We start from the raw sequence: 12,493 nt of genomic DNA on the forward strand, positions 1-12,493 counted from the left end.
GCCTGCATTCCGCACCCGGGCTGTAGGCAGGAGGGCAAGAGGAAGACCCAACGCGGGATGGATTGACCCAATCAAGGAAGCCACAACGGCCCTCCGTTTGCAAGGCCTGAGCAAGGCTCCTAAGGATGGGGCCTTTTGGAGAACGTTAATTCACAGGGTTGCCGCAAGCTGGAAGCGATTTGATGGCACTTAATACACACTTAATACGGAGCTGCGGTGGCTCAAGTGGTTAAGACACTGAACTGCAGGCTGTGGAAGGTCAGTCGTTCGGCAGTTCGAGACCCGGGTGTCGCATGATGGAGTGAGCTCCCATCTCTAGTTCCAGCTCCTGCCAACCCAGCAGTTCGAAAGCAAGAAATTGCAAGTAGATAAATAGGTACCACTTCGGTGGGAAGGTAACAGCATTCCGTGCGCCTTGGTGTTTAATCATGCCAGCCACATGACCACGGAAATGTCTTCGGACAGCGCTGGCTCTTCGGCTTGGAAACGGAGATGAGCACCGCAACCCTAGAGTCGGATTCGACTGGCTTTCGAGCAAGGGAACCTTTACCTTTACCTTAATACACACACACACAACACCCATGCTGAGAAGGAACCAGGGCTGCGGGAGCAGCAGCAAGCAAGCAAGCAAGCAAGCAAGCAGACGGGAGGGAGGGTCAGAGCCGGCCTCCAGCTTCAACAACCCAGAGCAAAGACCTCTGCGGTCCTCTGTCGGCCACTCTTCCGGACTCTTACCAGCTGCCAGGGCACTAATTTCTCCACCCTTCAAGGCCTGCTTGTAGGTGAAGTAATCATTATCCACGCAAGCGGGTAGGAGTACCAAAAAGGGAGGACGGTTTCTTTAGTTTGGAGGAACGTAAAGGGGACCTTAAGAACATAAGAGACGCCAATGTTGGATCAGGCCAAAGGCCCATCCAGTCCAACACTCTGTGTCACACCGTGGCCAGAAATACCAGGTGCCATCAGGAGGTCCACCAGGACACTAGAAGCCCTCCCACTGTTGCCCCCACCCGCAAGCACCAAGAAGACAGAGCATCACTTGCCCCAGAGCCCCTATCTATACCTTGTGGCTCATAGGGGCCACCGATGGACCTCTGCTCCATAGGCTTATCCAATATTCCCTTTTGAAGCCGTCCATGCTTGTAGCCGCCGCCACCACTTCCTGTGGCAGTGACCTTAACAGATCTCAGGCGCTAAGCAGGGTCAGCCCTGGTTGGTACTTGGACGGGAGACCACCATGGAAGTCCAGGGCCATTTTGCAGTGGCAGGCAATGGCCAACCGCCTCTGAATGTCTCTCGCCTTGAACATTCTACAGGATCACCACTAAGTTGGCTGCCACTTGACAGCCCCCTCTGCAAGCACTCAGCTGCTGCTGTCCTTCCCCTCCCCAAACTGCCCCCCTCCCCGGGTTTCACCCCCAAACCTCTCAAGATATTCTCTAAGTCAGAGCGGGCAGCCGCGCAGGGCTTTCCGCGGGCAGCCGCGTCGGCCTTCAGTAGAGCAGCCAGGTTTGAGCCCAGGAGCACCTCAAACACCACCGGACACAGGGAGCTCCGACCCCGAAACTCTCCTTTGTCTCCCAGGCGCCCCTGGACTCAAGTCGAGAAGTCCTACCTGGGGGATGGGGTTCCCTACCCCACCCACCCAACAGCCCCCATTCCCCACTTCTAGAATCTAAGGAAGGAAATTCAGCCTCACTGTCTGACTTGTGCATCATTTTTCTGTGCGCAAGAAAAGGGGTTTTTTGGGGGGGGATATACTTGAGTCTCCTCACAAATCGCTCCTTTGAAAGCGGTGTAACTGAGGGAAAGTGCTGCTATTTGAACCAAGAACAGTTCGGTGTAGTGCTTAAGTGCATAGACTGTAATCTGGGAGAACCGGGTTTGGTTCCCCACTCCTCCACTTGCACCTGTTGGGTGACCTTGGGCAAGCCATAGTTCTGATAAGAGCTGTTCTTGAAAAAGAGCAGTTTCTGTCAGAGCTCTCTCAGCCCCACCCACCTCCCAGGGTGTCTGTTGTGGGGAGGGGGAGGGAGGGGAGTTTGTCAGCCGCTCTGAGACGCTTCTTCAAGAGCCTCTCTTTGGGTAAATGTGCCAAACATGATATGCTGGGACCCTAGCCCAAATCCATGCACTTGACACCAACCCAGCACCCTAATTAGCAGATTTCCCCTCTTGCTCCACAAAGTGGTATAACTTACACAAGCAATGCATGAGGACAGACTCAGTTTCCCCCCTCTTAGCTCACACAACTCTTTGCTTGCGCATCTGTGTGTCTGAGAGAGATCAAAGGAAGCCTGCTGGTCTTCGTAATTTCAGTGGAGAACTCAACAGCTTGCCCGCTGTTTTGGGTCATTGTAGCTAGTTCCAACAAAAGGTATTATGTGAATTGTGCTTTGTTTTCAGACCCATAAACCTCGAAGCAGCTTCTGCATCAGGGTGACCCGCTTCATTTATTTACTTAGTTAATAACACAACGTTCTCCCCAACGGGGGCCTTAAGCTGCCTGCATCCTTTTCTCCTCCTCCTCCTCCTCCTCTTTATCCTCAGAACAACTCTGCAAGGTGGGTTACATTAGGCTGAGAGGATGTGACTTGCCCAAGTTCACCCAGAAGCCTCCACGGCAGATTCGGGGATTCGAACCTGGGTCTCCGCAGGGCCTAGCCCCACATTCTAACACACTGCACCACACTGGGACGAAATGGCCTCCAGTCCTCCAATTGTTTACGCGAGGATAAAAAGGACGCATCCTTTCTCCCTTGTGAGCTACGTTTCTACTTGCAAGGAGGGCGACACCCTGCGCGCCGCACGGCCTCTTCGGCCCCACGTGGAGAGAGAAAACCCCACCCACTGAAAACCCCGCCCCCGCGCACGTGACTCACCCGCTCTGGGTCCCTCATCACATCTCCCGGCGCGGGGAGGGGGGGTTCGCAGAAAGGGGCGGGGCCAGAAGCGCGTCTTCCAGATGTGAGGACGGGGATCCTCACACGGCGGCCGTTGGGAAACGCGAGCGCGCAGCTCTTCCCAGGCAGACGGGCTTCCTCTCGAGGGCTGCCGGGAAAGTGGCTCGAGAGGGCGCCGGGGCGCATGCGCCGCTGCCTCGCGCTCAGCGCAGATGCCTTTTCGCACCTCGCCGGCTGCGCGGGGTGTGATGGGCAATGTAGTCCACCCCCTCAAACGGCTAATCTCTGGGCTGAAGGGGGGGAGGCGTCAGAAAGCGGGGGTGGGGGCAGGAAGGAAAGAGGCTTGAACCCCCCCCCCAGGCCTGTTACGACCCTTGCCCTGCGGATAGTTGTGGCACGAACGGAGTCAGCAGACCATGACAAGCCCCAGAGGAATTATAATACACATGGCTGTGAGGGAATGAGATACAATCCATCGCTACAGTCATAATAACACTGAGATAAGGAGACTTAATATGGCAGCAATAATTCATAATAGTTGGCAATAAATAAGAGCCACATTACCCCTATTATTATGTTTATTAAGCTATAATTCATAATAGTACAGGTCTCCCTTGCTCGAAAGCCAGTCGAATCGGACTCTAGGGATGCGGCGCTCATCTCCATTTCCAAGCCGAAGAGCCAGCGCTGTCCGAAGACGTTTCCGTGGTCATGTGGCCGGCGTGACTAGATGCCGAGGCGCATGGAACACCTTCCCACCGAAGTGGTACCTATTCATCTACTTGCAATTTCTTGCTTTCAAACTGCTAGGTTGGCAGGAGCTGGGGCCAGAGACCAGAGCTCACTCCGTCATGCGGCACACTCGGGTCTTGAACTATCGATCTTCCGGTCTGCAGCTCAGCATCTTAACCACTTGAGCTACCGCTGCCCTATAACTATAAATAGGTGGCAATAGATATTCCAGAGGGATAAATGCCCGTCTGGGGGCTGTGTGAAAACCAGCTAGCCGCATGATCCTGTTGTGCCTGCTGGGATCTCAACTGACCACCCCAGGGATTCCTTTGCCAATCCAGTTTCATCTCTGCAAAAAAGAAGGGCCACTTCTTCCAGCTCAGACGTCGGCCTTCCTCCCATTCCTAGGCCTTTGCCAAGAAGGGACAATGTACTTATTTGTGTCCCATTCCACCACCTGCATCAAAAGCTTCCGGACAGTTAATGAAACAGAACGGAGAGTTAAAACAGGAGAGGATCACAAAACCCCAGTGAAAACCCCATGCACTCAAGGCAGCAGGGTCAGCCGTGGAGAGTTCATTATTGCCCAAGGTACCTGAGCCGCTGCCAGGTGAAGGCTGCTGCCCAGTTTGGCTTGGGGGTGGCCTCTTCCTCTCCTCTCTAACAGCAGGCCCAGCTTTCCTCTCTTTAGCTTGTAATGTACACGTTTCAAAAAGCAGCACAGTTGCATAGGACAAGATAGCGATGTTAAAATTGGTCCAACCAAGAGTAAAATATTTATTTATTATATTTATACCCCGCCCATCCTGCGAACAGGCTCAGGGCGGCTAACAAAGCGGAACAATGTACCTGATTGGCATAACCATAAAAATTTAAAACTACATAAAACACATATTCATATTACATAATTTAACAGTTAGCAATAAAGTGCTCGCAGTACTAAAGATTAGATGGCGTGCTTTCCAGATCTAAATCTACATTGTTTGTCCGATCATCATCCCTTGAGCCGATGGGCCTAGCGATACAACTGGGCCAGTCCTAGGATCCAGATGTTCAATAGGATCATTGATGGTAACAATAGTGGCAGCTCCTATTTAAAGGCCTGGCGGAAGAGCTCTGTCTTACAGGCCCTGTGGAACTGTGAAAGGTCCCGCAGGGCCCTGATCTCCTCCGGGAGCGCGTTCCACCAGTAGGGAGCCACCACTGAGAAGGCTCTGGTCCTGGTACTGGTGAGCCTTGCCTTGGGGCCTGGAATAGTCAAACGATGTTGGGCCCCTGACCATAGTGCTCTCTGGGGTACATATGGGGAAAGGCGGTCCCTCAAAATATGCACAAATAATTTAAAGCGGAAGCATGCCAGAGTAATTGGCTTCCTTACATCTGATCCACTTTGCCTCTGGCTTGGGACTGAAGAAGAGGAGGAGGAGGATACCCCGCCCTTCACTTGGACTCTGAGCGGCTTACAAACTCCTTCCCCTCCCCACAACAGACACCCTGTGAGGTAGGTGGGGCTGAGAGAGCTCTGACAGAAACTGCTCTTTTTCAAGGACAGCTCTTGTCAGAACTACGGCTTGCCCAAGGTCATCCAGCAGCTGCGAGTGGAGTGGGGAAACAAACCCGGTTCTCCCAGATTAGAGTCCATGCACTTAACCACTACACTAAACTGAGCGTTTAGCGTCTCTGTAGGAAGGGGAGAAAAAAAGTAATGTGGGAAAACAGAAGAAAAGCCCAGAGAAGCAGCCACCGCCTTCCATGTGGAGGAGGGGATCGAGCAAAGGAGAAGGTCCCAAGGGCTGCAACCCAAAGAGGGCCTCCTCTGGGCACCAGGCACAAGACAGACCTCTGTACAAAAAGGGAGAAAGTGTGGCCCACCTGTGCGTGATAGAAGAAAACATGCCAGAAGGGGTAACTGTGAGATTTGACATGGAGAATGCTTGGCCCAGAGAGAGACAAGGGAGCTTCTAGTATTTACAACAATGTAATCTCTTTGAAAGTTTTCTGGGAGAAGATGATGCATTGGCTCACAGCTGAACAGCTGTTTCCTCAGTACAGCTGTGCCAGGTAAGGCGCCACTAGTTAAAAATGTCATTTCAAACTCTTCCCCAAACATGCAGCCCACGCGGTCCCTTGGGAAGCTCAAGTGGAGGATACAGAAGCAACGTGTGTGTGTGTGGGGGGGGTGTTGCTCAGGCCACACACATCACATAAAAGGCCATGGCAGGTTTTTTCCCCCAAGTTTCCGTTTATTCACCACCAGCAGGAACCTCCCCCCCCCCCCATACAGCTCTCTCCCCCCTGCATTCCTGGCCCAACGGGGTCTGGAGGCTGCCTCTCAGGGTCCTTCTGCGCTGCTTTTGTGCGGAGATCTCTGGCGTTCCCGTCTGTCCTGCACTATCTGTGACAGCCGGTTTCGGATGATGCGGAGAACTGTGAAGACATCGTGCAGAAAGGCCTCTTCCGACTGGGCATCTGGCTCTGAGCCAAAGGCCGTTCCCTGTGAGTGGAAGCACAAGCTTTGTCTACAAAAGGTCCCCAGCGGCAGTGCTGTCCCTGGGCATACGGGGCTTGGCGGGCAGAGAAGACCTTTGGGCCCCAGAAAGCAGGGCTCAGAAATGTACGGAATGTGTGAAATGAAAAAAGGCACGGCATCACTGAACAGCTGCAGAGCACCTCTGTCTTCCTGCCAAGACAGAACACGAGTCAAAGTCCAGCTACGGAGTCTCTTTCTCAGTGTCAGGGGCCAGGGAGTTCCCCAGGCGGGTGCAGAGCACCTTTCCTTCAGCACTGCGTGACTCCAACCACACCTAGGGCCCTCCGAGGACAAGCCTTTTGCAGGTAGACCGAAGCAAGGCCTCTCTAGCCAACCTCGGGCTCCCAGGTTTTGCCACACAGGTTGCAATCCCAAACTACCCATGTGCGGCGGCTCTGCCCCCATTCTGATTGGCACAGAGGTCCCAGCAGATGTGTAAGACAAAATAAGTTGGCAGGGGACTTTGTCTTCAAACACACAAACACCCTTTCTCACACCAAAACAGTTCAGCCTTCACAAAATACTAAGAACTGGGCAAGGCTCAGGCAAGGATGCAAAAAAATAACTGTGTGGTGGGCTAGGGGGTAGATGAGGATCCCCTCCCTTATTTTAAAAAGAAAAAAGGGTTGAATGATTGTGTCTGGCTTGGTCTGCGGAAGGCCCCAACAGAAGCACGCAAATGTCTCTGGCCCACCTCTAACCACACACCAATTTGGTCACCCACTCAGACTGGCACGCAGCAGTTTAAAGACAAATAGAGAGAAGCTCTTCTCCAGACAACGTAGATGAGCCCACAGGCTGCACTGCCACGGGATGTTGTGGCGGCCGCCAGCATAAATAGTTTATCAGAGACAACATTAAACACACCCGGAGCCTAAGGAAGGAGCAGAGCTGCCGGCTGGAGAGGCAAGCTGGGGACTCACTCGGGGTCAGCATGGAGGGGAACGAGCGGCCAAGGAAAGGCCGGGCCGGACCCAGCAGGGCTGGTGGTCGGTCTTGCTTACCCCTCGCCCTCTGAAGCGCAGGACAAAGAGGGCCGCAGAGCCAGAGAGGCCCACGAGAAGGGCCCACAGTGGCAGTGGGAAGGGACAGGCCCTGTCCCAGACGGCAAACCAGCACTCGCCAGCCCCAGGAGTGCCAGGCAAGCGTGGCATCTCTCCCTGCACGGGGTCCAGCTCTTTGAACCTATGTCGCTTTAGCTGGGCTTGGTTCGCGGAGAGCATGGCCAGCAAGAGCAGAGAGCAGCTCCACAGCTCCATGATGTCCACGCGCATCCAGGGCAGCTCGGTGGTTGCTAGGATGCGGTTGCCGGAGACACACTGCCGCTCCTTGAAACTTCCATGCCCCAGTGGAAGACGGGCCCACAGCGGAAGAGCAGCCGTTGGCCGAGTGCTGTGAGCCCAAGTCTCCAGGCTTAGGTCTGTCGGCCCTGAACCCGAGCACACCCCACCCCCACCCCCGGCTAGCTGGGAGTCCCGGTGAGCCGCCTGCAAGAGGTTCCAGGCCCGGCAGTCCTGTGTGCTCCTCGGGCAGACTCAGGGAACAGGTGGGGCCTGCTCACTCATCCATGGCCATATTTGGAGTGAGGCAGGGATTGCCTTCTGAATCCGATGGGCCAGGAGCCCTGGCAGGCAGTGGCTGGCCTGACTCCTTTAGCCAAGTCGCCTGGGGTTGTTTTCCTCCACAGGCGCTTCTAGTGGGATGATGCTGGAATTGCTGCCTTTGTGGTGGCTGTGACCACGGATGGGCTGGTGGTGGTGGTGGTGGAGGCGCAGGCGAGCCCGCTTCTCCTCTCTCCAGGGGCCGTGATTCTAATATGTGCCCACTGGCATCTGTTTGGGACAGGCCCCGGTGCCAGATTCCAGATGCGCATTCCGGACTGCATCTTGCATGGGGCGTGAGCAGGGGGACTCGTGGGCGCTTCAAGTGGCCCACAGCACACCAAACAGGGTGCCTTTCATCCCCGCCAGGGAGGTGGGGGCTGCCCAGTGGCACTGTTTGTCCCAGTCCAGCAGGGACACGGTGATCCTGCAGGAGGAGGGGGGAGGCAGGAGGTGCAGAACAATAGGCCTTGTCACTCCACACGGGCCCGGCAGCTGATGCCGGAATCCCTCCCTTTGCCAGCACGGGGGTGCAGTGGCTCCTGGGGCGGGGCTGGGAAGCTGCGGCAGATTCAGGGATCCAGGACACGGCGGCTCCCGTGTGGCAGAAAAATGTCGTCCACAAGAAGACTCCATGGATTTGGGCTGCCCGCACTGGACGTTCCCCCACCCCCGGTGTTAAACAGGCAAGGACACGTATCAGTTCCTGCCTACTTTTGCGTGGCAGTGGGGGTGCGTGGACTGAGTGCCGTTGGATCCCTCCGCACTCAGTCAGGAGCTTGTTGTAAAAGTCACACGTGGCCGTCACAGCGAAACACCCTTCACCAATTCTCTCCCCCCCCCAGTCCACTTTTCAGAAACAAACAGCAACCACCACAAAGGGCGACATGAGCAATTCTGCACTTTAATAACCTGAAATACTGAAAAAAAGTGTCCAATATAAAATTATTGCCACCTCCATCTACCCCCAGCCTGCACTCCTCCCCCTTCCAACGGTGCCTGGGGGCCCCGTGGAAACACCCCACCCCCCGACACTCATACTCCATTTCAGCGAAATGACTGCAGAACTATCCCAGCTGGGGTTGGGGGAGGGGAGAGAGGGAGGGACCTGGCCCCTTTGGGGCTTTTGAGGTTCACCCCCATCAGTGAGAGAGCGAAACGGGCCCCCTCTCCACCTCCACCCATTTGTCGTGTCTTCTGTGCAAGATCCCACTCCCTTTCCAGAGCTGGGGGACAACACCAAGAAGCTCTGATTCTACCCCCCCTAAAGGCACATGCTGTGTTAGTTCCCCTCCCCCCAAGGCTGGCTTCAAACACTCATGCCCGCACGCACCCTCCCCACTGTGCTCTGCCCACCCCATTCACATCTCCGGGAATCTGTGTCTCATACCCTCCCCATCCACACCCCTCCCCCCACCCCTCAGTACCAATCACACCCCTTCCTGACAAATGCAGGGTCACGCGGTGCCGCTGGGGGGGGATTTGGCCGCGTGAAGCTGGGCCTGGAAGCGAGAGAGCTGCTCGGGGCTGGCCAGGGAGCGCAGCAAGGCGTTCTCCTGCTCCAGCAAGGTGTTGCGCTCCGACAGCTCCTTGATCTGTTCCCGCAGCACCTCCACCTCCTCCCGCACGGCGAACATCAAGTGGCTCTTCACCAGGTCCTGGAGAGGAGGGGCAGACAGAAGAGCAGCGCTGTGAGGTGCCACGGACCCCAGGAAGGAGCTCTCCCCCCGCCCACCTCCCCCCAAATTATTTGTCATTTCAGTGTGCAAAATGCACTATGATCTCTGTTTACCCTCCAAGAAACCCCAAGGGCACACGGGCTGCTCAAGCCTACATACAATGGCAGCACTCGAACCCAGGGTTCCAGAAACAAACCGACATTGCCACAATTAGCCCTCCAGTGTCCTGCCTCCCTCAGTCTTCTGTCACCCCAAAGGTGCCATCCACTCAAACCTCAGGACAAACAGGGGCATTAATAAGACAGCTAGATGTTGGTCCAGTAGCACCTCAGACACCAACAAGAGCTCTTGGGCGTCAAAGCTCTCTTCATCAGGCATTAACAAGAGTGCCTCTGAGCACATGCAGGGTGACTCACTCCCACAGCTGCCAACAGGATCGCTGGAGTACCAGAGAGTGTGCAAACGGGAATCAATCATGCCAACCCCTTTAAAGGGAACTAGAAGGGGAAACTGTTCTATGTGTTAGTACAAAAATATCTGCAGCAGCAGCTTTTGGCAGTCAAAGAGTTCAGGCTGTTGGGAGGACAGGTGACCGTCCCGTCCCTGTGACTCTTTCGGGATTGTTTATTGGGAGGACAGGTGTACTGGCCCGTAGCAAACATGGGGTCCAGGGGGCCTGGCCCCCTAGTGTTTCTTCTGGGGCCCCTCCCTCCTGGGCTGACCCCAAAGTGCTCCAACTTACCACCTGCACTGTACTTTCATTTAATTAGCTGGTGGGCCCCCCGAGGCCCCCTCCCAAAGAATTCCCTAGCTACGGGGCGTCACCTGCCCGTCCCTGTGACTCTTTCGGGATTGTTTCTGGCACCCCAAAGGGGGAGCGCCGTGCAGTGCTGCGAGAGGCCTCCGTCCCTGCCTGCGGGGCTCGCAGCTCTTCCCGGCTCAGCCCCTTCACTCACCATGGCTTGTTCAATCTTGTTGTCTATGGCGATCATGCTGCTGTTTGTCCCGCTGCGAGAAAGAGATGGACAGAGGCATTAAGCGAGGAGGGGGTACCTGCCCTCCCGGCTGGGCCGGCTTCCCCAGGGCTCCCCTGCTACCACGCTGATCCCCGAAGGCCCAAGAGAAGAACTGGCGAGGCACTACCCCAACACCAACTTCCGCATTTCGTTGATTTCGTCTGTTCCAGAGGCCTGCTCAGTGCAGTCTGCCAAATTAAAATTGTAACCAAGGTCAGGGAAACCGCTACTATAACTTTATCAACATTAAAATCTTCCGCAAAACAAGCCAAGAGCCTGCTAGGGGCATAAAAACAAGCCGATGCCCAGTCCCCGCCCTTGGCTCATAAACATGCTTGTCGAGATGTCTTAATCCAAGAGGGACCGTGAGCACCCGTCCGGCGGCTTCCCTTTACCACCGAATAGCAAACCGAGCAGACGAGGTGTGGCCCCCAGCAAGTCTGAGCCACCTTGGGCCAGGTGGGCTGATAATGAACGGAAATAAAGCCAGCCACACCACCTCTCTCCTTTGACACCCGAAGCACTGCTGTGCCCCCTAAGGTTCAACACACCCTGAGGGACTGCGGGGTCACCGCTGGGCCACCTTAGTTCACTCTCCGCAGTTTCCAAAACAACTCTCTGGCTCACGGCCTCTGGGGTGTGTGTGGCTGCTTGTGGGCCACAAATGCAGCATCCTTTGGGGGATGCGGCTCCGGATCCCGGCCTTACCTCCTGTGCTGCCCTTGGGACTAAGCCACCCAAAGGCTCCTCCTGAAACGGGAATGTCAAGACTGGCCCGGCCAGACTAGCTCAGGACAAAGGCCCCTTTCCCCTCACGGCCAGTCAGATGTCCTGAGGAGCCCACAATCTCTTTGGGAAGTTCCCCTCTCAACTTCCCCACGCTTTATCTTCACAACAACTGTGCAGGGTAGGCCGGGCTGCTAGAGCAGGGTGCTCACCCCAACAACTTTGTGGCAGGGCAGGGCCGTGAGCCCCGGTCTCCCCAGTCTCGCCACACCCCCGCTCCTTCCTCCCCACCCTCTCCGCCATGTCCCCTCTGGGTCCTCTCCTCTCCCCTCCTCACTACCTGTGCAGAACAAGCAGGAGAGAGACGAGCGTTTTGTCCACCTCTTTTTTCCGGCCACCGAGCTTCCTGTGGCATTTGGGGGTGTCCCTTGACTGAGTCCGGGCAGGGGACACATCCCTAGAAAGGACCGGGGAGGTGCAGCCACGCTGCCGACGGTGATGGGGGTCCGCTGCACCAGGAAGCAGGCAGCAGCCGCAGCCGCCTCGGGACCCCTGGTGGGACTCGTAAGCATTCACCATGGACTTGACAGACGTCCCTTGGGGATCCAGGGACATGCCGGCGGCTCTGGGCTCCCTCCCAAGTTCCTTGCTGGTCCCAGCACACTCCCTCAATCTCCTGGTTCCCGAGCTCCGCTCCCAATAGTCCTTTAGTGTCCTCTGAGCTCTGGCTCTGCTGCCGCCGCCTCAGCGTCAGATCCACGGGTCTTCCATCCGGAGCCCAAAGCCCCCGTCAGCCACCAGAAACCTTCCCTTTCCCCGGAGACGTGCGGCCTCCCGAATCACAGGAGGAATTCTGCTTCCGCTCCGAGATCCGACATGACCCCGGTGCCTCCCCGACAAAGTCTTTCCTCTCAGGAGGCTCCGGGGCTGCAGGGTGTAGCAGAGGCAGGAGCCCTGGGGGAAGCCCGGTGGCACGGGACGGGACGGGATGGGCCCTCCGCTCCACAGATGCCCGGCCAGGCTCCCTGGCTCAGCATAAATAGCCATCTCTGTGCCTGGCGCTCAGCCCCCTCTCATTCACTCCCATTGGCCAAGTACATGTGCTGTGCCCCCCCCCCACACTCCTGTCACTACAGGGAGGGCCGGCAACACAGCAGTAGGGGGCGCCAGCTGCACCAGCACACTGGAAAACTCCCCACTCGTACCTGGCCGCCCCCTCCCACTGAAGCTCCCCCGGAACACAAAGAACTCCTGCCCTAGAAAGGTTCAAGACAGAACCCTCCGGAACGGAAGGGGTCGGATCCCT

At 56.2% G+C, this 12,493-nt stretch overlaps 1 protein-coding gene across 1 annotated transcript in view; it reads right to left on the minus strand.

Annotated features, from left to right (window-relative positions):
* Nucleotides 1-8,657: 8,657 nt before the first annotated feature.
* The window catches only part of TSC22D4 (TSC22 domain family member 4), a 9,229-nt gene continuing 5,393 nt past the window's right edge, over nucleotides 8,658-12,493 (minus strand). The window contains exons 3-4 of the mRNA XM_015427917.1: nucleotides 10,402-10,453; nucleotides 8,658-9,424 (exon numbers count right to left, since the gene is read on the minus strand). Coding sequence (XP_015283403.1) covers nucleotides 9,224-9,424; nucleotides 10,402-10,453 — 253 coding nt within the window. The 3' untranslated portion in view covers nucleotides 8,658-9,223. The remainder of the gene's footprint in view (nucleotides 9,425-10,401; nucleotides 10,454-12,493) is intronic.

This window comes from Gekko japonicus, unplaced genomic scaffold (assembly GCF_001447785.1).
Source record: "Gekko japonicus isolate JY-2015 unplaced genomic scaffold, Gekko_japonicus_V1.1 scaffold761, whole genome shotgun sequence".
NCBI lineage: Eukaryota > Metazoa > Chordata > Lepidosauria > Squamata > Gekkonidae > Gekko > Gekko japonicus.